This window comes from Pelodiscus sinensis, chromosome 29, assembly GCF_052426305.1.
Source record: "Pelodiscus sinensis isolate ZL-2025 chromosome 29, ASM5242630v1, whole genome shotgun sequence".
NCBI classification, from domain to species: Eukaryota; Metazoa; Chordata; order Testudines; family Trionychidae; genus Pelodiscus; species Pelodiscus sinensis.
This window is the reverse complement of record NC_143080.1, coordinates 4,085,252-4,110,799: the sequence shown is the minus strand read 5'-3', so window position 1 is coordinate 4,110,799 and position 25,548 is coordinate 4,085,252. Positions and strand designations below refer to the sequence as shown.

Here is a 25,548-nt window from a genome sequence, read left to right as displayed (position 1 = left end):
TTTATTTTTTTGCTATTTTGCAAAGGCAGGGGCGGGGCAATGTAACTTTGCCGTTTAAAAGTTTTTGTTTTAAACTATTTGTGTCAATTTCTTGCAATTTTTTTTTGTTTGTTTGCAACACTCCGGCTACAGCGCGGAAATTTTTTTTTCCAGCTGCCGACGCACAATCCCCGCCCCTCTTCCCTCCCGGAAGCAGCTGCCGGGGCTGCGCGCTGGCCCTGCTGGGCCCGGCATGGGCGCACACGTGCCTCCTGGGCCGGGGAACGCCGCACGCCGGGCCCGGCTGCCAAGAGGGGCGCCAAGTCTCGCGAGAGGACGAGCCCACGCCCGTCCCGCGCTCGCGAGGCGTCCGGGAGGCCGCGAGAAGGCGGAAGTGTCGCGCGCGTTGGAGCGCGGCGATGGCCGTTGGGCTGGCGGCGGCCGCCGCGGACTGAGGCCCGCGCGGGAGGGGCCAGGCCGCGGGTCGCTGCTCTGCGCCAGGCCGGCGCCTGCGGCCTGCCCCGGGGCCCTTTCTCCTGGGCCCCTCACAGGCCCGCGGGATGAAGGCGGCACAGGGGGGCGCCGAGGGTGAGTCCGGGCTCGGGGGCCCGCCCTGCCCGCTGGGGGGGCGGCGAGCCGGGGGGGGGCTCGCCCCTTGGAGGGCGGAGGGGAGCCCCGCACTGCAGGGGGGAGGGGAACCAGTAGGGGACGCCCTGACTTCTAGGGAAGGGGGGAGATTCACCCCCCCCGAGATCCTGAGATCCTGCGGCCCCCCGATTCTAGATTCTAGACCCCCCCGAGATTCTGCAGCCCCTCAGCTCTGCAGGGTGGGGGTTGATCCCTGCTCTTTGCCTAGCCCTGGGCCACTTAGTTCCTCCCTCCCCCACCCCCACCCCCGATTATTACCATGCTCCCCTGCACGGGAGGGGGCCAAGGAGCTGCCCCCCCTTCATAAAACAGCACTGCAGCCCGCACGCACTGGAGTTCTTCGCCCACTGGTGCCCTACCGGTGTGTTTGGTTGCATGGGGCTTCATGTCCCTCGCACCGGCTGCTGTGTCGTCTTGGGTGCAGCCTGAGGACAGCACAGCTGTTTGGTTCAGTGGTGGGCAGCCTGCAGCTCCTGGGGGTTTTACAGTGATAGAGATGTAGCCGTGTTAGTCTGGTGTAGCTGAAACAAAATACAGGACGATGCAGCACTTTAAAGACTAACAAGATGGTTTATTAGGTGATGAGCTTTCGTGGGCCAGACCCACTTCCTCAGATCAAATAGTGGAAGAAAATTGTCACCATTTTCTTCCACTATTTGGTCTGAGGAATTGGGCCTGGCCCACGAAAGCTCATCACCTATTAAACCATCTTGGGGGTTTTACGTGTGTTTCCCCCCTTGACCCTCTGAGACACTTTGTTTACCCCTTGCTCACATGCAGGGTGGCCAGATTCCACTGGCTTCCCTCCTGCTGGTATTGCTAAAGTGACACACATGTAAAATAAAGGCACGTGAAGTGCATGCTGATTGCACACCACCTTGACCGAGAGAGCTGTGTGCTCCCTCTGTGTCCCGTCAAAGCACTGCTCTGGTTTAATTGGCCTGCACTGCAAAATCTAGGTATGTGAGCGCTGTGTGCAACACTACCTTAGCCTGGGAGACCGTCTTGGTTATGACAATCTGCGGCCCACTGAGATGGAGCCACTCACTATCCTTAGTTGCCTGTCACTGGTCTAGTATGAGATGGTCTATCTGGGGCTGCATGGACTCCTGGCATACAAAAAGTGTGGGTACCCAAGCTATGTTGCTTCAACTTGATCCTGTATGCCGCATAGAAAGAAACAGGTCATCCTATGCCAGGCTTTGTTGATTAAAATAGCTTGCTTTTTTTTATCAAGATGCAATACTATACATCTTCTTGGGACGAGAGTAGCATAAAATAGACCAGATTGTTGCCATCTTCATTAAACATGCCCTTCAGTTGCTATTATACTGTGAGTGAATGATACAGTTTGTCTAAAGTTCCCAAATTTTTTCTGAGCATGCCTTTGGGCATTCATGTGCTATTCACATGCTCACCTGTGTGGGATGTCTAGTACCAATGGGGTGGATGTTCAATACCCAGGATTGGGGAGGGATGCCTGCTACATATAGGAATCAGAGTAGATGGCTACGTCTAGACTGGCATGATTTTCTGCAAATGCTTTTAACAGAAAAGTTTTCCGTTAAAAGCGTTTGCGGAAAAGAGTGTCTAGATTGGCACAGACGCTTTTCTGCAGAAAGTGCTTTTGCGGAAAAGCGTCCGTGCCAATCTAGATGCACTTTTGCGCAAAAAAGCCCCGATCGCCATTTTCGCAATCAGGGCTTTTTTTGTGCAAAACGAATCTGAGCTGTCTACAGTGGCCCTTTTGCACAAAAGCTTTGCGCAAAAGGGACTTTTACCCAAACGGGAGCAGCATAGTATTTCCGTAAGAAGCACTGATTTCAGACAGTAGGAAGTCAGTTTTCTTGCGGAAAGTCAAGCGGCCAGTGTAGACAGCTGGCAAGTTTTTTTTTTTTGCAGAAAAACTTGCCAGTCTAGACACAGCCGATGTACCAAGGAGGAGTTTCCATTTCCTATAGGGTTTGGGGTGGTCTTGGGTGCTGAGAACTGACTCCCTGCCTGTCACACCTACTATGAAGGGAAGCAAATGGAGTCCTGATGAAAGGCTGGGATCAGGAGGGCAGCAGAATGCTGCATCCAATGATTAGTAGTCCCCTCCTGACTTTGGCCCTTTGGTGTGTCCTTGGGGTATTGAGGCTCTGTCTGCTTCCCCTGCTGAGACACTGTCCAGCAGGGGAAACAGACGGGGCTTGGATCTCTGCGGCTGCACTGATGGGTTGGGGCAGGCAGAGGCTGTGTCCTGCAGGATTATCAAAAGTAAGGGAACAGCCTACAGCTTCTTGCTTGCAGAGTGTCTTCTACTTGCCCAGCAAAGCATGGTATGGGCCAATTGGTAACAGTGGCAGAATGAGATGAACAGGGAACCTGATCCCAACAGTTGAGTGTCCAGATTGTCCACAAAGATTCCTGCCTGCTTCCTCTGCTGGACTGGACCCCTCGTGACTGGACCCTTCAGCGTTCCCCACAGTTTGGGAACCTCTGATCCATTCCACCATCAACCTGAGTTTAGAAAAGTCCCTATATGTTTGTTTACGTGAGCAGTAAATTACATCATCAAAGTGTTATCATTGTGTGTTTTCCTTGGATCTGACAGCTTAGATGAGGTTGCCAAAATAAATGGTGGTGATTGCTGTACATTTCAATGAGTCTAACTATAGAGAAACCTGTTCCTTTTCTAATGACAGCAGCTGTTGGCTGTAGGATGGGTTCAGTTGCACACACAGAAATAATGAATCCATGGGAGCAAAATCAGGCAAATGTTCATTTCTCCCAGTTTGATGCAAAGGGGAGGCCCTGGTGAGAGCGGAGTTGTTGAGCCCTCTCTGACTCCCATAGAGCAGTAATTTTCAAAGTATGGATTGAGACTCAGTACTGAGTCACAAAAAGTTAGGCACTGGGTTGTCTTGCTGTAGGGTGGACAAGGTGACAGGTGGGGTGCTAAGTATGGTAATAGTGTAGTCAGTTAACCAATAAGCAAAAGCTTATAGGTTAATGCTATAGATTACATGCATTTCCCCCCTCCCCTAACTTGACAGTAAATTTTTTAGCAGGCTGGCCAGCCACCCAGCTCCGTCCCGGCTTGCATTGGGTCCTGGACCTACCCCCGCTGCTGCTATGCATTTAAAGTGTATTAGGAGCCAGGTGGGCAGACAGCCCAGCTCAATTCTGGCTTGTGCCAGATTCGGGAGCACAGACCCTCTCCCCAAGACAGGGGCTTCCTGGGGACTATAGAATAGTCGATTAGCCAATAAGAATTCATGAGGTTAATCAACTATTCAATTAACCAATATTTAACATCCCTAGTGCTGAGGCCAGCTTCCTGCCTCTCCTGGCACTGAGGACTGCGCTGTGCCCTGGAAGCAGTCAGCAGCAAGTCTGGCTCCTGGGTGAAGGTGAGAGCCAACTCTCACAAGATAAAAAAGCAAAACAAGCCTAAAAATGAAGCCAATCCTATTTCAAACCAAGCCCAAAATGAGCTCTGTCCTTTTTTGCTTGGCAAGGCCGGAGACAAACCAGGAACCGGCCCATGGGAATGCGGAGCCAAAGCTTGGGACAGCAGCAGTCTCTGGAGCTCAACCTGTTGCTGGTTGCTTCCTAGGTGCAAAGTGGTCCACTGTGCCAGGACAGGCAAGAAGTCTGCCTTACCCTTCATCCCTGGGGCCCCGCACTGAAGCCTGCACTCCAGTAAAATGATGGCTCACAGGCATCAACCATTTTCTTTAGCTAGGTCGTGAGGAAAAAGTTTGAAAATCACTGCAATAGAGGTGTGGTTAGGCCAAACCTGAGTGACACTGCAATCCTATGCACCAGGTGCAGTCTGTTCTCCCCCCACCCTACCCGTTAGGACACCACACCACACCAGAGTGGGGATATGAGTTTAGGGTTGTGATGCTAGAGAAGAGACTGAGACATGACACTCCTTTTAAAAAATTATTAGATTTCAAGTGATGGTGTCCCTTGAAGCCCCATGTACTGTGAAATACTCAGTTATTTCACTTCCTTGCAGTGTGAAGTCCCAGTTCAAGGACACCGCTGCAACCTAATGACACTGCGCCCAGGAGATATCAACCCTTATGTATTGGCTCCATCCCTCAGCAGGCCAGAATACCTTTGAATCATAGAATGTTGAGTGCTCTGAGGCACTGGCAGTTGGACATCCCTGTCCACCCTTGTATCACATTCCAACTGTCGCTGCCTGGGAACCTTCACTGTAAATGGGCTCCAGCTGGAGTCTTTATAGTGTTATAATGGCTTCCATTCAGTGCCATGAAGGTGTTTTTAAAAAAGAAAATAATATATGTGAATGTGAGTACAGTGGCTCGCAGACTGTGGTCTTCGGCTTCCTTCCTGGTGACCCACAGAATGCAAATGATTGAGGAATATGTAATGAGTAATTGTGAGAGCAGGTGATTAGGGATGTTGGCGTATAGTCAAGTAAACGATTAACCGATAAGCCTGGGCTTATGTTACTCCTATCAATTCCATGCACTCCCTGCCCCCGCCATGCCACCTCTGCTTTATTTTCTTTGAGGGTTCAGCAGTTCTTTAAACCATCCTCTTGCAAAGGGTACCCAGTCAATTATTTTATAATACTAAGACTAGACAAGATGGGACCAAATCCCACTTTCAGATCTTACTCACATATGTAGTCCTATTGATTCCCCAAGAGATCTTTGAAGTTTTATAATCTCCTGGGTTTTAATGATCATTGGAACAGTCTTTGGATTATTTGAGAGAGTGAGAGAGAGAGAGAGAGAGTGTGAGAGAAGGAGTAAAGTGGGAATAAGTAAAATTTCTCTGAATTGTTTTATGTTGCTGTTAAGGGCAAAGGACACTTTTTTTTGGAACTTGTAGGGGTTTTAATAAGTAAATGTTTGAATATCATTCTCAGAACTGAGATTAAACCTGTGGCATGCCCCTATCTGAGTTTCCATGTCATTTGTCCTGTAGAAACGGAGAAGCTGAATAAGATGAGTTCTCTCTTGGAAAGACTTCATGCAAAGTTTAACCAAAACAGACCTTGGACTGAAACGATGAAGCTTGTCCGTCAAGTCATGGTGAGAATTGGTTGAGTCTGGATGCGATTGTTTCCTGGGAGAATGGTGGCACAGACTCTGTATTAGCATAGTGATAGAAATGTAGCCGTGTTAGTCTTGGGTAGTTGAAGCAAAATGCAGGACAATGTAGCACTTTAAAGACTAACAAGATGGTTTATTAGATGATGAGCTTTCGTGGGCCAGACCCACTTCCTCAGATCAAATAGTGGAAGAAAGTAGTCACAGTCCTTTGGTATATATGGTTGTGACTACTTTCTTCCACTATTTGATCTGAGGAAGTGGGTCTGGCCCACGAAAGCTCATCATCTAATAAACCATCTTGTTAGTCTTTAAAGTGCTACATTGTCCTGCATTTTGCTTCTGTATTAGCAGTAATACTACTATGACCAGCTAGCTCAAGATGTTTTGCAAAATATTAATCCTTACAACCACTCACAGAAAATAGGATTTTACCTGTTTCACCTAGAGAGTGTAGCCACGATCTGGGTCTTCATTGTGCTAAACCAAACAGGAAGAAATAGTTCTTGCCTGAGAGAATCTGTAAATTAAATAGACAAAACAGACAAAGGGGAAACACAGGCACAAAAGAAAGCAGCAGCTTACCCAAGAGCCCATAAAGGAGCTTCAGCATAGTCAGGAATAGAACCCAGGATCCTGCTGCCCTTAACCACTGGACTGCAGTCCCTACTCTCAACTAAAGTACCAATCCCTTTTGGCAACTAGCTGTTGGTGCATTTGTGCAGCATGGTCTCTTTTAGACTCCTCTACCGATAGAAGATAGAAGTACAGTGTATTTGTGAAGAGCTTCACCAAATTATTGCAGACGTGTCCCTAACACGTTGCTTTCAGTTTCAGCACCACTGCCCAGCTGGTGTGTGTTTTAAAATGGCAGCACTGGGTAAGGGAAGGATAACCCAAAGTTTTCTGCAAATATTGTTCTGTAGTGTGAGAAATCTGCATGCATGGCTATTTACTTCCCCCTCCCATTTTTCTTCATTATTTCTCAGTTTCTTTAGGATTATGCATATACAAAAAGCTAGTAAATTCTTACAATTCAATCAGCTACTTCAGAAAATAAAGAGAAAGAACATGCAGTGGATATCTTTAAGTTATTGTGCTCTTGTTCTCATTTTAGAGCACTAAATGGAAGAGTAATTCTGGGATGGGATTTAATTAACTTTACAATGTCTGAATAAATGACATTTGGGCCTGACTAACAGTTATGATGATTCAGTCTTGATGAACATTGCATACAAATGGTGGTTGTTTTCTCCTTTCACTCAGGAAAAACGAGTTGTGCTGAACTCTGGGGGCCATCAACATCTGGTGAGCTGTTTGGAGACTTTGCAGAAAGCATTAAAAGGTTGGTAATGTAACAACAAAAATGTACTTATGTCTTCCATGGTGTTTAGAATGAAAAATGATTGAAATATTAAAAATGGTAAAAATAAACAGCAATAGCAACTGTTTCATTCTGTGCTTATTTTATGTGCATTTGTGTGTGTGCACACACATTTACTACTAATGCGATAGCAGAATGTTGAAGTTTAGATTGCTAGTGGTATTTTATTCTAAACCATATGCCTGGCCTCAACCCAAAAGTGATTTTGTATGGGAACATGGAAGAATATCAGTTCATTCCTTTTCAGTTTTGACTGTGCTGGTGGGTAATATATATTTTTCTTCTAAAAATCGCTCCTATTATATTTTGCATGTCTATAATTCATGTGTGTGCAAACCCAGATGTGTAATTGTATAAGTGCATAATTTAAGTAACTTTGGCTTGTGTGTGTGAGGAAGATAGTTGAGACAGCGTTTAGTGCCAAAGGAATACAATCCTGTGGAGAAATTAAGAGTTATTCAATCTTGCGTCTTTCCTGTTTAGTATCATCTCTGCCCGCCATGACAGATCGCTTGGAGTCTATAGCTAGGCAAAATGGGTAAGTCGTCCTTTGTGGCAAAGGCATTTTCTGTGTATCTGTACAGACTCATCATAAGCTCACTGCTGGTTTGATTGTTTTTTGTGTGCATCTCATAGCAATTTTTGTTTTGTTTTGTATGTAAGCCTTGGATCTCACCTTAGTGCAAATGGCACTGAATGTTACATCACTTCAGACATGTTCTATGTGGAAGTCCAGTTAGATCCTACAGGGCTGCTGTGTGATGTCAAGGTGGCACACCATGGAGAAAATCCTGTGGTACGTATAACCTAGAAGGAGGAGATGGGTAACGCCAAAGGGAAGGGTTTGCTTCCACTCAGCACAAACACAAGGAATCAGTTGTGTAAGGTATGCCCATCTAGTTCTCACAGAAAACCTCCTTGTGGCTATTCCTTCTCACTCCTAAATTTGGTATTTAGTTCAGTTCTGTTCATGTGAACAAAAACCACTTAGATAATGGTCCATATTTTTCTTTGAATTCAGAGTATTATCAATTGACAAAGCAGAATTACAGTTGTCTGCAGCTTTGTATCTATTTCCTTCTGTATCTTTGATAAAACTTACAGTTCTATAAGTGAAAGGTGGAAACTTGGGTCAAAGTATTCCAACTTGGAGTCCAAAAGTTAGGCATGTTAAAGACGTGACCTGAATTTTCAAAAGCGATAGTATCAGCAATTCCCATTGGTTTAATTGCACCTTTGAAAGCTATGCCACTTCCATTAGATGCCTATCTACAGATTTAGGTGTTCAGCTTAAGGCCCCCAAGTTTGAAAACTAATATAATATATTAATTGAATTTGTGCTGCAAGTGATTGACAAATAGCGCATCAGAACCATACTGCATAGGCAGTGAGCGTAAAACTTTCTCACCAGAAGATAATGGAAAGAAACCTCATTCTGTGCTTGTATTTTAGTCATAGAAATGTTTGAAAGTCACAGATTAATTTGAAGTGAATGTAGTGTGTGCTTTTTCCCTTTCAGAGCTGTCCAGAACTGGTGCAACAGCTGAGGTGAGCAAAACCAGTTCATTGCATCCTGAAAAAGATTCCTTTCTCCGATATTGATCAGGAATACTATTTTATGGCTGGAAGTGTACAGCAGTTGGTTACTTTTCCTTCTTCATAAAGCCTCCACACTTTCACAAGGGGTTTTCTGGCTTCATTTGGTGAGGGATTCCTGACTCTTTGAAGCTTTTGTACAAGACCACACCATTGTCTTATAACCAGCAGGTTTTGCAGAGACATTTAAAAACCAAAAGTAAATCAACTTTGAATATTAAGGACAGTCATTAAAGAAACATTTTTGCAGTTTTCGTGTTGCAAAAGTAAATTCCTGTGTGATTTAAGTTGTAATAATTCTTACAACTAAAACTTGATCTAAATTACTTAACAGTGACAATTTTTTTCACCCCTAGAGAGAAAAACTTTGATGAATTCTCTAAGCATCTAAAGGGGCTTGTAAATCTTTATAAACTTCCTGGAGACAAGTAAGTATATACCATGTAGTGTGTTTTCCCCCACCCTCCAGTACCCCTCCTTATGGTTATATAATCAATCTTAACAGTCCCCAATTGGCAAGTACTAAACCCATGTTAATTTTACACAGGCTTCTGAGGGCCTGTTTGTGTACTTAAAGTTAAGACTGTGTGTGTATAAATGTTTATAATGTTGGGGCCCAAGTTACAAATCAATAACATGTTATGTCATTTGCTTGGAAATCCATTTATCAATTTTCTTACACTAAGAGATTTGAAAAATGTTCTTTATATTAATAACCATCTCTCTTTATACATAAAAAGCACTATATTTAAAGATCACTGAACTGGATTAACAAATCTTCTAACTAATGCTCTGATCCTCTGCATACATATGTACATATATTTAAATCACCATTGCACCTAGGAGTCCCAGTTGTGGACCAGGATCCCATTATGTTAGTCCAAGGGTTTGCAAACTGGGGGTCAGGACCCCTCAGTGGGTTGCAAGATTATTGCATGAGGGTCACAAGCTGTCAGCCTCCTCAAATCCTGCTTTGCATCCAGCATTTATAATGGTGTTAAATATATACAAAAAAGTGTTTTTTATTTATAAGACAAGTCACACTCAGAGGCTTGCTATGTGAAAGGGGACAACAGTACAAAAGTTTGAGAGTCACCATGTTAGATATTGTAAAAGTACAAAACAGAAAGACAGTCTCTTGCCTCAGAGGGCTTACTTTGGTTCATACATGTTTGCGGGATCAAGGCCTAAATTCATACTAAAAGAATTTTTAAAACATCACTTCTATATTTATGCTGCATGTTTACATTTAACTTCATATCAGGTTAGACAATAAACTGGTCAGTTTCATGTTTGTTCTGTTTCTCTGATTTCACTCCTAACACAGTGGTATTATTTCAGGGGCTTAACAACAATACAAGGGAATATTTCAATCCAAAATCCATTTTCACTGACACAGACCTGGCCTGAACTGTTAAATACCCAACAGCTCCCATTTACTTCAGTTAAGTTACGTCTGTGCTACAGAGGAAGATTGAAGTTGTCGCTGTCGATCTTCTAGGGTTTGAATTGGCGGTCTAGTTAAGACAGCTAATTCAAAGTTAGAGAGGAACTCTGGTTGATGCCGGTAACCCTGCTTTCACGAGTAGTAAGGGACGTGGAAGGAAGAATGTTCTTCCTTCGACTTCCTGCAGTGTAGACAGAGCCAAAAGCAGAATTAAGCTACTTTGACTTCACCTATGCAATTAACGTAGCTGAAGCTGTGTATCTTAATTTGACTTTGTCCTGTAGTGTAAACAAATTCTTAGAGTACATATCACTGAGCATCTCCCAGAAGATACTTAGCACTTTGCGGGGTCCAGTTTTTAGCGAATACTGTGCCAATTGCACTCTCACACACTTGATTACATGACCTTAAAACTGTCAGCAACCTAAGGAGCCAGTGTTGAGTTCTAGACAGAGATTAAAATGTAGTTTCACAGTATTTTACCATAACATAAAAATGTTTATTTTCATTTTCTCCTCTATGGTTCTGTGGATTTTTTATTTAAAAAACAGATGTACATGTAAATCCCCATATGTTATCTTTTATTATAATCATGAAGTACACAGATATCATATTAGGAATACATATATACATGATTTGCTCTGTACAAGTTAAGAAAACAAAATATATTATACAATCTAAGATTTGAGACATTATATCATTCACTGTTTATATGGCTTTAATCAGTTTACATTGAAACCATAATAGGAAAAATGACTGTCTCTAGTGATTTAATACCATGATTAGGGTCATATTTTTAATCGGTAATTTAATCTGAAGTTCTGAGTAACTCCAGGTTCCATGCAATTTATTGTATTTTTTTTCCATGCTGCTTTTTTTCCCCAGCAAACTTAAAACTAAAATGTACTTGGCTCTTCAGTCTTTGGAGCTGGATCTCTCAAAGATGGCAGTGATGTACTGGTAAGGACACTTATACACCTTTGTTTTTCTCAGTACCTGGGTTTAAATTGGTGGCATGATGAGCTGGTATTTTGACTTCTTTTTAAAAACTGATGCTGACATTAAAGCAACCCAATGCAACTGGATTTTGATACAAAGTATTATAGAAATTGTTAATCCATTTTTAGGCTTTTCCAAGGTCTGTGTTTAATTGGAGAACGAGCAGTCGAAATAGAAAGAGAGGAAAAAAACAGGCTGAGAGCAGAAAAGAGAATAGAAAGAGAAAAAGAGGCGAGACAGAGTGAACGAGAGACTGACTAAAAATATAGCTATAGCAACTTTTCTAATATATAGTAGGAGGAGACACTGAGATGAGATTGGCAAGTGGCTGATCAGCCCATCACAAGAGTTGTTCCAGGAAAACAGGTTGGGAACCACTGAGGATAGCTTTTATTGTAGTAAATTTAATGGACTAAAACCTACTTAGCTAGTGGGGAAATGGATGACTCGTTTTGCAAATAATTTGAAACATTTTCCAATTACAGCATGGAGCTTACTTCTGTCTGAGTGTCAACTGTATTGTAAGATCTTAAAGGAGCCACCAGTGGTTAGATGTTTGGGATTTGAACTATCCTCCAGCACATTATAAATCTACGATTCTCTCTGTTGTAGGCAAGCCACCAATGCAAGTCCTCTTGACAAGATTCTGCATGGCAGTGTTGGGTATCTCACCCCAAGAAGTGGAGGTATCTGTGTCTTTTGTGTAACCAAAAGAGAAAAAAGGGGTTTGAACAGACACTTCTTAGTTGTCTGATTTATTCAGGTGACTAAAACCTTAATGGATAGTAGCTGAGCTTCATATTATCAGATGCTAATAGTGGGTAAGAATTGCTAGTTTAAGAGTTGTGGTCATCTACATATTTCTAAGTACCTTATGATCTAGTAAGGCAGTTTTATTTTTACAAAATCACTTATCATACTGGATTTACAAAACACCACTTCTCTCCATCAGACAGCTTGGTCTCTGTTAAAAAGAGTGACTGTTTGAAGGCATAGTGATAGCTTTGCACATCATGTGCTGTGCAATCTTGCAGAGTGAATGTGGCATGATTACTTGTGACTTTTATGAAGGATTGGAGTAACTCATCCATCAGCATCCTCATTAACAAGCCTGTTTTTCACAGGTCACCTGATGAATCTCAAGTATTACATTTCACCCTATGATTTATTTGAAGAAGGCACCGGAAACCCCATTGTTTTGCACGAGAACAACGGTATGCCACCTAAAAGGCTGCTTCTGACCACCAATTGTACTTTAGGCACATAGGATTTTCAGTCTGTCTAAAACTTGTTCAAAGTCAGAGGCAACAATATTGTAGAAGAAGACAGCTTCCTTATAGCATGCATGACTGTCTCACTGCTGGGAGAGTTTAGATTTTTTAGGAAAGTGTAGAATTCTGAAGATTGATGGCAGGGATTTGCTTCACAAGCAGCCCAAAATGGCCTTCATGTCTGGAACTGGCTGATGGAAAATTCCTATTGCATAGGGGAAGTCCTCACTATCAGAAAGCTGGCAGAGGATCCTCTTCTGCTTTCTACACCGGCCTTATCCCTGACATAACTGAGAGGTTATGCCAGATGTGTTGCAAGAGTTAGTGGAGCATGGTGAAGCAGAGCTCCAGTGCTTTTGATCATCCACTTATGTAAAGTTCATAATCCATTCAGGGCCTAACTCCAGTGACAGAATTTAAACTAGATCCCCTCCTACTCCAGCTTCACCTGGGGATGGGCAGCCATGCTCAGGATGTCAAGACCATTTGACTGTCTGCATCCACCACTCTGAAATATGAGAGAATCAAGGACAGACTGACTGAGGGCTCAGGTTTGATAAGCACATGCAAACCCTTGGTCATTTCTCCCTTTTTCTGAGAACAGTTGCCCTCTGGAGGTGAAATCCACTTCTGTGCAGACCTGCACAAAGCTGGTGCATCACTATAAGTCCCAATTAACCCCTCAAAATATGCTGTCTGTCTGCACAGAGGTGAATTTCATCCAGGATGCTTGACTCTAGGTTGATTTTATAATGATTAATTAAAAAAACCCCGAGAGAGCTCTTTTCCTTGGTTTCACTTGTATGGCTTTTTGTCGGACTGTAATAATAAACTTTCACATCTCTACATACAGGTTTGCTTTTTGTTAGCATTTTATATAGTAACTCAAAATTTCCATACCTAGCAAGAATGATACAACTTGGAAAAAGAAGACTAAACTGCTCCAAAATCATGAATAATTTTGCACATAGAAATGTACTACAAGGTTGTAAATTCACTTGAAATCTGTTGCTGACAGGTACCAGACACGTAGAAATGAGATATACAACTTCAAATAGCATAAATAAAAGGCTGTACATTCAAACTAGATGATATTAAACTTTGAAAGAGATACATAGATAAATAACAAATCTATAAGTGAGCAATATTTTAAACTCATAAAGCAGATTAATGTTTTTTTCCTCAGTTTTTGATATGGTCTTTCTCTTGCCTCCTCTTCCAGTCCCTCGGTCTTTGGGCATGAACGCATCAATAACAATCGAGGGAACCTTGGCTATGTCCAAACTCCCAATTGCACCATTAATTATGGGATCTCATCCTGTTGACAACAAAGGGTAAGGAAAGGGCACTTCTTCTGGGTCTTACTCAGTGGCCTCATTCAGATGCTGTGAGTGTGTCACTGTTTTGAGTCATCTTTCCAAGCTCTGTCAATAGCACAATGTCATATCATCAGTAATGTAATTTGTGCCCGATCTATGAAATAATTTTCACTTGAGACATGAGTAAAGTATATTTTTTAGGTGTTAAATCAAGTGTCATAATTTTTCAGAAGTAACAGATAAGAGACTTATGTTTGGGCATAGGATAAAATGTGTATCTTACACATAAAATATATACATACTTTATTATGATGTATGCACAGAAACAATTTTTACTTTTCTAACGTGTGTGTTTTGTGAGGAAAAATTCATTAATGTTTGTATAGAGCTCGGGCACTACTTTGGGGTGAGAGGGACATAATGTACTAAATATAAATATTTATGCAATAAAAATTAGAATTAATTTCAATGTTTTAGGACTCCATCCTTCTCATCAGTCACCAGTGCCAACAGTGTTGACTTGCCAGCTTGCTTCTTCTTGAAGTTCCCACGACCTATTCCAGTCTCCCGGGCTTTCATTCAGAAACTACAGAGCTGCACAGGTGGGTTGTAACTCTGTCAAACAAGTATTCACTCGTTTTTACTAGCAGATTGTTCTAAGCACACCAAATGAGTTTAATTCAAGCTCTTCTACTCTCTTTTATATGGACTTTTGAGGATTGAATAGATCCATATTATTGTGCAGCTCCTTTTTGCTCCATATGTGGTCATTCTGCTCTGCTGTGTTTCCTCAGGAATCCCATTGTTTGACACCCCACCAACGTTTGTCCCTCTGTATGAGCTGATCACACAGTTTGAGTTATCCAAGGAGACCGATTCTGTACCTTTAAACCACAACATGCGCTTCTATGCAGTAAGTATGCCACTAATACTGGAGAACTAAGCAGGTTGAGGACTGTTGAAAAGAGTTAGAAACTCTGGACTGGAACCTTTAATACAACTACAACTTCTCTTGTACCACTTTAACTGTCAATTTGGGGCATGTTTTAAGTACAGCCCCTAGAATGGATGCACTTACACTTAAAGAGGTACAAGTTTCATGTGTAGACATGATTGATATTAGCCAAAACAGAATGCTGGAAAAAACACAAATCACAATAGGTTAATTTTCCTATCTTAACTGTTGATTTGTCATCTTCTGAATTGCATCAGTTTGTTTTTGCAACTGGTCAACCCACCATTAGAAAAGGTAACCCAAAACCGCTATGTACTACTTTGTCAGACTGTTGGTAAATAACTGGTGCATGTGCAACCAGTGAGTTGGTCTGCATGGGTTGTCTTGTTTAATATTCATGTTCAATTGAGAATCATATATCAAAACAAAAATCTTGGAAGGAGGGAAGGCAAGATGACCAGAGAAGAACAGCAGTTTTGTCTAATAACATTTGATAGATGGCCTCTTTTAAACATGTGCCTGTGCTAATGAGCTGCTCCACCAAAGGACAGACTGACCATTATGATTGGGTTAATTGGACAGATGAGAACTTTGAGGGTAGCCAAAGTGATGGTATACTAGAGACTGGAGTCATAGGAAGATATTGAAATAATCTATACTATGAAACCATGAACTAGAAAACTAATAGCTGATGTGTGGAGGGAAAAGGAAGGTACTTTCTGGGTTGGCTGTCTTGTTGAAAGATGCAGTTCCCATTGAACATGCCAGTGCTCACGTTAACATGGAATGATCTGGCTTCTATAGTTGTGATCGATTCTTAATGTAAATTGAATGGGCTTTTTGTGGGCTGATCGATATTTTTGCGTTTACATGTCAATTCCCACTCATTGAGCTTTCGTCATGGGAGGTAAAGAGTCACTGTGGTGGTCAGGGCAGAGATTTGGGAGTTAGCATTCTTGGGTTTTGTATGTGGCTCATCCACTGACTGTTGTATGACCTTTAAATAAGTCACTGAAATGGTTTGTGTGAAATCCTATGCACACTGAAGGCAATATAAAACTCAGGTTGAACTTAGGGATGTAAATACCCATTTAAAAAAGTTAACTGGCTAAATGATTAAAATTGTATCATTAACTGGTTAACCATGGAGGGCTGGCGCAGAGCAGCTGGGATCCTGTGGTGGAAGCTGCTCCAGAAAAGGGCCCCTGTGGCTGGGATCCTGCCAGTCAGCTACCACGGGCAGGGGCCTGTTCTAGCTTGGCCAGGTCGGCTGTGCCATGGCCAGAGGGCTGCTTCCACCAGGCCCGGCCCTCCGGTTAATCAGTTACCAGGTAAGCATGCGAGTAACGCTAATGCTTACCAGGTAACCTTTTATATCCCTAGTTGAATTCAATGAGTCCAGGATTTCACCTGCTGTGTCTGTTTCCTCAACTATAAAAAAGGAGACTGTATTTAACCACTTCCCAAAAAGGAGTGTGAAGTTTACGGTGTATAAAAATGTTTTGAGATTCTCTGATGGAGCAGTAGAGAAGTGTAAAGTAGTATTCTCATTCCTGGCAATGGTATTTCTAGACTGGTATTTTGTTGGTTCAGATTGTAAATTGGCTTATAAAAGGATTTGATTCTTAGAAAGTGTATCTCCAATGTTTGCCAATTCCAACCACAGAGGTAATTTAGCATGGCACAGATTTTGGAGCTGCACTTACATTTAAAGGTGTCTTTATTTCATTGTATCAGTACCATTGGAGTAAAGCACAGATTGTTTCCCAGGCTCTTCCAGGACAGCAGCACTGCTATTTCCTGAACAAGGACGCCCCTCTTCCAGATGGAAGAAGCCTGCAAGGAACTCTCATTAGTAAAATTGCCTTCCAGCACCCTGGCCGGGTCCCTCTCATCCTCAACTTGATCAGGCATCAAGTGGCCTACAATACACTGATTGGCAGTTGTGTCAAGCGAACTGTTTTAAAAGAAGGTGGGTGACTCACTGACTGACATAACATTTTCTGACTAGAGAAGATCCTGCATTGTTTTCTGTCGCATTTTAGAATCAGGTGGGTTTGGGGAACAGGAAGTCAGCCCAGGTTGCTTTGCTTCATTTTATTCTTCGTTCTTTTTGATGGCGTATTTGAGCTCGTGTCTGTCTGCATCTCTTGTGCTGTGGAGATGTTGCATTTACTACCTCCTGTGTCTTTCAGATTCTCCTGGGATCCTGCAATTTGAAGTTTGTCCCCTCTCCGATTCCTGTTTCAGTGTATCCTTCCAACATCCTGTGAATGACTCCCTGGTGTGTGGTAAGTAGGGTTCAGTGAAAAGCATGTGTTTATAAATGGGTTTCAGGTGAAATTAGGGATATTTTGTCACTACAGTTTAATTTCTCCCAAATACCTTCTCTCTGTCTTTCAGTGGTCATGGACATGCAGGACTCCACACATGTGAACTGTAAACTATATAAAGGGCTCTCTGATGCTCTCATCTGTACAGATGACTTCATTGCCAAAGTTGTTCAGAGGTAAACCAGATCTTCTCAGTGTTGCTATTAGATGTTATCCAGAGCATCTTCTGTAAATCTCCAGAATGTTAGCACCCACCTATTGTTGGGCAGTCCCAAATATCTAGGGGACAGTGATTTTACAATTCATTCTGCAGAAAGATCCCATTGTGGATCCCCTCCATAGTTATTTATAAAGCACTACAGTTTGTTCAGCCAAAGGGAGTGCTTCAAAGCTGAACATTTATAGTCTTCCAATTTTGAACAGAAGGTATCTAATGAAAATCAGTAAATCAGTAACTCTTGCTTAACAGTCACTGATACAAACATCTGACATAGATTTGAGGAGGCTAGAAATCTATGTTTAATAGTAATAACACTACAAGAATACTAAGGAACAATAATGCCTAGATCTTATGTAGCAATTTTCATCCATAAATCTCAAAGCACATGACTTATTAAGTATCGTTATTCCCATAATACAGATGGGGAAACTGAGGCATCATCAGGTGTAAAGTCATATGCTCAAGGTCACAGAGCCTGGAATATAAACCATGTCACCTGAGTCTGTCTAAGGGCACATCTAGACTGTTTTAATTTCGAAAGAGGATATGCAAATTTAACGGGAATTTGCATATCTTCTTCCGATCACATTTTGAAAGAGGAAATTTCGAAAGTGAAAGTAGTCTGGATGCGGAGGGTTTTTCCAAAAAAAAAATGCATCCAAACTACTTTCACTTTCGAAAAACCTTTCGAAAAAGTGATCCGAAGATATGCAAATTCAGTTCTAATTTGCATATCTCCTTTTGGAAATAAACGTAGTCTGGATGTACCCTTAATGCCCTATCTATTGGTACATACTGCTTCCATTATCTTCTATTTGCTCACTACAAAAGATCATTAAGAATAATTTTTTTTCTGAATTCTGGTGAACACCTCTGTTTGAGTGACATCATTCCAGAACCCTGTTTCTAATGGACTTCAACTTTGGTTGAGAGTTTCTGCGCCACCCTTGGATATAACTTACCAGTTTTGAAGCCATTTACACTTCGCCTGTGGATTTCAGGCAAATGATGGTTAGGAGAAAGCGAGGCAAACCAGCCTTAACTGTGGAGCAGCTGTTGACCTTATTAAATACTTGCTTTTTGGAGGCCTATCTTAGTTGTATGTGTTTTCATGCTTCATGAGGAGCTTGCAGTTGCCTTCAAAGTCTCTGCCTCTCTTTGGATTATCGTGCGACTCACTCATGGTTCCAACATGTGATATCCCTGACGCCTCCAGGGTTTATATTTACACAGGCCCTTTATCAAAATTACTCAGTTCCAGGCAACATTGGGAGCATTCAGAAGGTCTTATTAAGACTCTGCACACACAGAGCCCTACAGACTTTTTTATCAATATTGGTGGATTACCTACTTTAGAGGTCAGTATGATTATTCCTATTTTATAGCTGGGGAAGCTGAGGCACGGATCTTTTGCCCAGGGTCAAACCTGGAGTTTGTGGCAGAGATGGGAACAGAGCCATCCTGCTGAACTCCCAATCTCTTTAGCTACAAGATCATCCTTCTTCCTCTTAAGTACTACTTAGTTACTAATTATTAAAGTTTGATTGTAATTAGAACTGTAGCAGCTAATATTAAGGCAATGTAGAGAAGCTCTGTTGTTCAGTGATTAGAGGAGTATGACAATGTAGCTATGACGCATTAAGATTCTAATTCTGGCAATTCCTGGCTCATTTGCTGTCTTGCCATGTGACCTCAAGCAAGTCTCTTGGGATTTGCATTACTTTACCATCCTGCGAAAGGGGGATAATTCCTAACTCACGGTAATGTTTTAGAACTCTGTAGGTGAGAGTTTCCATAAATGAGCAAATTGCATATTAAATCCTTCATGCTTTCTGTCTTGCAGATGTATGTCCATTCCGGTAACGATGAGAGCCATCCGTAGAAAGGCAGAAACCATTCAGGCAGACACACCAGCCCTGTCCCTTATTGCAGAAACAGTTGAAGACATGGTGAAGAAAAACCTGCCCCCCGCCAGCAGCCCAGGGTACGGCATGACCACAGGCAGCAACCCAATGAGTGGTACCACTACACCAACAAACACTTTTCCTGGGGGGCCCATCACTACCCTGTTTAACATGAGCATGAGCATGAAAGAGAGGCATGACTCGGTGGGCCATGGGGAGGACTTCAGCAAAGTGTCTCAGAACCCTATTCTCACTAGTTTGTTGCAGATCACAGGGAATGTGGGGTCTACCATAGGCTCAAGTCCAACCCCTCCCCATCACACGCCACCACCAGTATCCTCACCAGCAAGCAACACCAAGAACCACCCGATGCTCATGAACCTCCTTAAAGACAATCCTCCTCAGGACTTCTCCACTCTGTATGGGAGCAGCCCTCTTGAAAGGCAGAACTCTTCTTCTGGCTCCCCCAGAATGGAAATAGGCCCTGGAGGGAACAAGCAAAAGAAAAAAAAATCTCGCACACCAGCAGACAAGCCCAAGCATCAAACTGAGGATGACTTTCAGAGAGAGCTGTTCTCAATGGACGTTGACTCCCAGAACCCTATTTTTGATGTCAACATGACCGCTGATACTCTGGATACTCCTCACATTACTCCAGCTCCCAGTCAGTGCAGCACTCCACCTACAACGTACCCCCAATCTATACCTCACTCGCAGCCCAGTATTCAGAGGATGGTTCGACTTTCTAGTTCAGACAGCATTGGAGCTGATGTAACTGACATCCTGTCTGATATAGCAGAAGAGGCAGCCAAGCTTCCCAGCACTAATGAGGACTGCCCAGCCATTGGGACTCCTGTGAGGGACTCTTCTAGTTCAGGACATTCACAAAGTGCCCTATTTGACCCAGATGTCTTTCAGACAACTAGTGAGAACCCATACACTGATCCAGCCGACCTTATAGCAGATGCTACTGTGAGCCCAAGCAGTGACTCTTCCAATCATTTTTTCCCAGATGGAGTAGATTTCAATCCTGACTTACTGAACAGTCAAAGTCAAAGTGGCTTTGGGGAGGAGTACTTCGATGAGAGCAGTCAGAGTAGAGATGCTGATGATTTCAAGGGCTTTCCATCCCAGGCTCTAACTAGTTTGGGAGTGCAAGTCTTGGGGGGTGATGGGGGAGAAAATAAATTTAAAGGAAGCAGTCAGACAGACATGGTTGACTTTAGTATTATTGCAGCTGCGAGCAAAACCCTGGGGCCCTCAGACATTATGGAGCATCACAGTGGAAGCCAGAGCCCTTTACTAAGTACAGGGGATTTGGGAAAGGAAAAGTCTCAGAAACGGGTAAAAGAAGGCGGCAATGGCTCTGGAAGTAGTTTATCAAGTGCTGTGTTAGATGGTAAGCCAGGAAAACGCAGCCGGACCCCGTCCAGCGATGGTAAAAGTAAAGAAAAGCTTCCAAAGCGGAAGAAAGCGGACATAGAAGGGAAATCGCCTTCTCATAGTTCATCTAACAGACCTTTTACCCCACCAGCAAGCACTGGTGGGTCAAAATCTCCTGGAAGTTCAGGCAGATCTCAGACTCCTCCTGGTGTAGCCACTCCTCCTATTCCAAAAATCACAATTCAGATCCCCAAAGGGACAGTGACTGTTGGCAAACCTTCCCACAGCCAGTATACAAGCAGTGGCTCTGTCTCCTCCTCGAGCAGCAAAAGCCATCACAGCCATTCCTCCTCTTCTTCCTCCTCCTCCTCTTCTGCCTCAGGCAAAGTAAAAAGCAGCAAATCAGAAGGGTCTTCTGGCTCAAAGATGAGCAGCAGCCTCTATGTCAGCCAGGGTGGCTCGGGTTCAGGTCAGTCAAAAAGCTCAGCTCAGTCTGTGGGAAAGCCTGGATCCTCCCCTATCACCAAACATGGTCTCAGCAGTAGTTCTGGAGGCACCAAGGTGAAACCACAAGGGAAACCTTCATCACTTATGAACACTTCCATGCCTAAACCAAACATTTCTCCTTCACATTCTAGACCGTCAGGGGGTTCTGACAAACTTGCCTCTCCAATGAAACCTGTTCCAGGTACTCCTCCATCATCTAAAGCAAAATCACCTATCAGTTCAGGTTCTGGAGGCACTCATATGTCTGGGACTGGATCAGGCTCAAATATGAAATCCTCTTCAGGAATGGGATCCTCTGGATCCATGTCCCAGAAGCCACCTCCTTCATCAAACTCTTCGACAGCATCTTCATCTTCCTTTTCATCTAGTGGTTCTTCCATGTCTTCATCTCAAAACCAGCATGGAAGCTCCAAGGGCAAATCTCCAAGCAGAAACAAGAAGCCATCCTTGATTGCAGTCATAGACAAACTTAAACATGGGGTTGTTACTAGTGGGCCTGGAGGCGAAGACTCAATGGATGGACAGATGGGGCCAAGTTCCAATTCCTCAAGCCATTCTTTGTCCTCCAAACACAACATGTCTGGAGGCGAGTTTCAAGGGAAGCGGGAGAAAAGTGACAAAGACAAATCTAAAGTTTCTGTAGGATCCGTTGACTCTTCCAAGAAGACTTCGGATTCAAAAAACATTGGTAGTACTGGAGTGGCCAAGATTATTATCAGCAAACATGACGGTGGCTCCCCTAGCATTAAAGCCAAAGTAACCTTGCAGAAACCTGGGGAAGGAGGTGGAGATGGCTTAAGGCCTCAGATGGCTTCTTCCAAAAGCTATGGATCCCCTCTGATCAGTGGGTCTACTCCAAAGCATGAACGCTGCTCACCCAGCCACAGTAAGTCACCAGCATACACTCCTCAAAACATAGACAGTGAGAGCGAGTCTGGCTCCTCTATAGCAGAAAAATCCTATCAGAACAGTCCCAGCTCTGATGATGGCATTAGGCCACTACCGGAATATAGCTCAGAAAAGCACAAGAAGCACAAAAAAGAGAAGAAGAAAGTGAAAGACAAAGACCGGGACAGAGATAGAGATCGTGACAAGGACCGAGACAAGAAGAAGTCTCACAGCATTAAACCAGAAAGTTGGTCTAAATCACCTATTTCTTCTGACCAGTCTTTGTCCATGACAAGCAGTGCTATCCTATCTGCTGACAGGCCATCCCGGCCAAGCCCTGATTTTCTGATTGGGGAGGAAGATGATGACCTGATGGATGTTGCTCTGATGGGCAATTAATTTTTTTAAAATAATTTTAAAAGCTCTTTAGAACCCCCACCGTCCTGTGGATTCTAGAGACAGCAAAAAAAAATTGTTAGTTTCAGAATACTACACTTCCCTTGAGGGACATGGTTTAAAAGGAAAACAGTATTCCTGAAGATATCCAAAACCTGGACAGGCTGCCTGCAAGTGCTGATTTTTCTGACTAGGGATGGCAAACCAGTCTTCTGACTGTGACCCCAGTCTGCAGACATTTACACACATGCTGAATTTTACATGTATTAATAGTCCTAAAAGTCAAGGGGCGTAGAGTTAAGCATGTTGGTAAGTGTTTGGAGGAACAGACCCTAAACTGGTGCAGAAACATAGGTTATTGTGGGAGAATCTGCTTTTTCCCCCCTCCCTTTTCCTTTTCATAATAAGTTTTTAGTTTTGAGCTAATTAAGTTAGGGCATATTTTAATGTTTAGGGCTTGTGGTTTTCTCTTTTTTTGAAGGGTGTCTGGAGAAAAGAGAAATGCTTTGCAGGTTTCTTTTGTGGAGTTTCTTCATCATTTAGTGTCTGATTCTTAGAGGTGCTGAGGACCTTCGTCTTCCATTGACATCAGCAGCTCTGCAAAAATCAGGCACTGTGTTTTGATGGACATCAGCGTTTTATTCCAGGTCAAAGTGATGAAGGATATTTATGTGGATGTTTGACCTTGCGTTTTAGCTATTTATTTATGTCTCTGTTTGAATGCCTCATGCTTTTTGTTTGTTGTGCAGTCTTTATATTTAAATTGTGTGATGCAGTGTTTGAAGGAACTCTGGAAGCTTGGTTAGCTGTGGGTTAGGAAAGCTTGGAAAACGTGCAACCACTGTAGCTTCGGTGAAGTTGGTAAAATCGCAGCATGCTTTGCCATGGTCTAAGCTGTATGCGAGGTTTAAAGGAAACAAAATTCCCCTGAATGCTGTATGTATGACCATTCACAACCTTGACAGACATACATATAAGGCCAAATCCTGCAAATGCTTAAGAATATGCTTACTTCATTCATTGCGAAAAGTCCCATTTGAAGTCAGTGCATCTGTTGTGATTCGTGTACGCAAATGTTTTGTGGAATCAGGCCTTATTTTTTTAATCATTCTGTTGCAAAAGTGCCTGGGCCATTTTAAATTTGTGCATGCAGCAGGTTTTTCCGCAGCAGCATGGCTAGTGACACACACATGAATTCCCCAGTCTCCCGCTCCCTCTCACCCCTCTTGAGAAGTTGTTAGCTCACCAATTGGTGTGAATCCTTCCTGTGCTGGTGTTAGTACTTATGTTGCTGAAAAACATGCTGAAATGTCTTGACTCTGTAAAACCTGATTGGCTGCAATAGAAGCAATAATTGCCCCGATTTACACCTTTCTTTCTCTCTCTCACCAAGACTTTAAAGGAAGATACAGGAAGGATCTGCTAGTCTCAGTCCTTGAGGATAGGAGCTGGAAGTCTATTTTATAAATGAAAGCAGTTAGGATTGCTTTGATAGAGGAGGAGACATGGAAGAGACTTCAAACAAGGGGGTAGAGTGTACCGAAAGAGTACTGTGAACCCAACCCCTTTTAGGTATTCTAGGGAAATGTTTTGAGTGAAATCCTGGCTCCACTGAGTCATGCCATTCACTTCAGTGGGGCCAGGATTTCACCTGTGGGCTTGAGAATATCCCTTATTTTGGGTTTGCAGTTTGAAAAGACTTCAAGGTGTAGGTTTCCTTCCCACTATAGCTATTTCCAGTCTTGCAGATAGTCCAGGCCCTTGATAACAGTCAGAGCACACAGCTTCTTTTTTCTGGCTCATCTAGAGCGCCTGGAAAATTAAAATACTTGTGTCTTTTCAGCAGGGTGGTGTCTATGCAGCTAGCTCTGGGCTTTTCCCTTCTGTCTTCAGCTTATTTGAGGCTATATGCTGATATTGCTGTTGTCACATAGAAAGCAGGTTTGCGAATTCCTCTAGCACACACAATAGCTCTCTCTCCTTGTGTTTTCCAACCTTCATTCCTTGCTCCTCGTGGTCTGCATTCCATGGTTTCCTTCTCACCCCATACCTCCAGCTTTATGTGCTGAGGTGATAGAAAATAGTAAATAAAGTCTACACATGCAGCAAATAACATTATCTGATGCAGCATCAGAATCCTATGACTGTATGATGTCTATGAAGAGGATATAAGAAGTATAATACAGATGACTTTATCTTGAGACCCTGCTAAAGTGTCTGGCTCTTGGAAATAGTACTTATTCAGATGGCAACGGGTTGTCATCTGCTTTAGTTCTGTTCCTCTCATTGAAGTTGCTTTATTTAAAATAATCTTTGAAAGTGCTTTGGACTGTGTGAAGGCTTAGTTGAAGCTAGCAGCCCTGTTACAAAAGCAAAGCAAGGTTGGGGTTTTCAAGGAATAATTTCCTCAAGTAATAAAATGGACTGGTGTTTTAATAATATAAGACACAGTGAAAAGCTTTTTAAAAAAATTGTTCAGCTTTGCAAATTAAGATTTAATTTATAAATGTATTTTAATGAAACAGCTGAATGTGTTTCCTTACTACTTACCTCCGACTCAAGTTCATGGTTCTAAATTTCTCCTGCAGAGGGTGGGCATAATTGCTACACCTAAAGAAATACAGGGAACAAAGTTGCATACTCTTTTAGCATCTGTGACTTTGAGTGCTGCAAGAGAGACTGAATTCTGAACTGTGGTCGTATCAGGTAAATAGCTTTTCAATCCTCTTATGATGCACTGTAATCCTTTCCCTTTATTTGTTTTACACTAAGTAAGGGAGAAAGACAGCCATTAAAAGTCAGGCAACAGTTGCATGATGCTTCTATTGCACTGATCAGAGATAAAGTACACTTGTCAATATTACACATACATTTTACATGTAAATGTTTGATCTCTTGCAAATGTTTTATTTTTAAAATATTTTGTTATTCTCTATGATATTTTACATCTTTCAGTATTGGAAAGATAAATGTGTAAACAAACATAAATTTTTTTAAAAGCCAAACCTTTTAATCTCAGGTTAAGAAATGGATGTTGAGATTAAAAGAAAATGGTTCTTTCCTAAATGGTCATTATGTAAATAAATGTCTTCAGATCTGCTTTTTTGTGGGCACCCATGTAAATACTTCCTGCTAATTTTTCATTCTTTTTCAATGTAGAGTGTACTTTCAACTTTTATGGAAATACTGCAAAAAACCCCAACATGTTTATTTACATGCAAATACATTTCTTTGGTAAAAA

General features: G+C 42.5%; 1 protein-coding gene across 2 annotated transcripts; it reads left to right on the top strand.

The window, feature by feature from the left end:
• Window positions 1–345: 345 nt before the first annotated feature.
• Window positions 346–25,548, top strand: MED1 (mediator complex subunit 1). Of its 2 annotated transcripts, none has more exons than XM_075911638.2 (17): window positions 346–567; window positions 5,581–5,687; window positions 6,972–7,050; window positions 7,573–7,627; window positions 7,753–7,885; window positions 8,609–8,637; window positions 9,042–9,113; window positions 11,018–11,092; window positions 11,744–11,817; window positions 12,256–12,345; window positions 13,625–13,736; window positions 14,199–14,323; window positions 14,516–14,634; window positions 16,447–16,648; window positions 16,872–16,967; window positions 17,080–17,185; window positions 19,073–25,548. In XM_075911638.2, the coding sequence occupies exons 1-17, from the start codon at window positions 540–542 to the stop codon at window positions 22,308–22,310; spliced, it is 4,740 nt and encodes a 1,579-aa protein (XP_075767753.2). In that variant the 5' UTR covers window positions 346–539; the 3' UTR covers window positions 22,311–25,548. The 2 variants fall into 2 exon arrangements, with proteins under 2 accessions (XP_075767753.2, XP_006126279.3); XM_006126217.5 differs by lacking the exon at window positions 346–567 and adding an exon at window positions 4,779–4,935.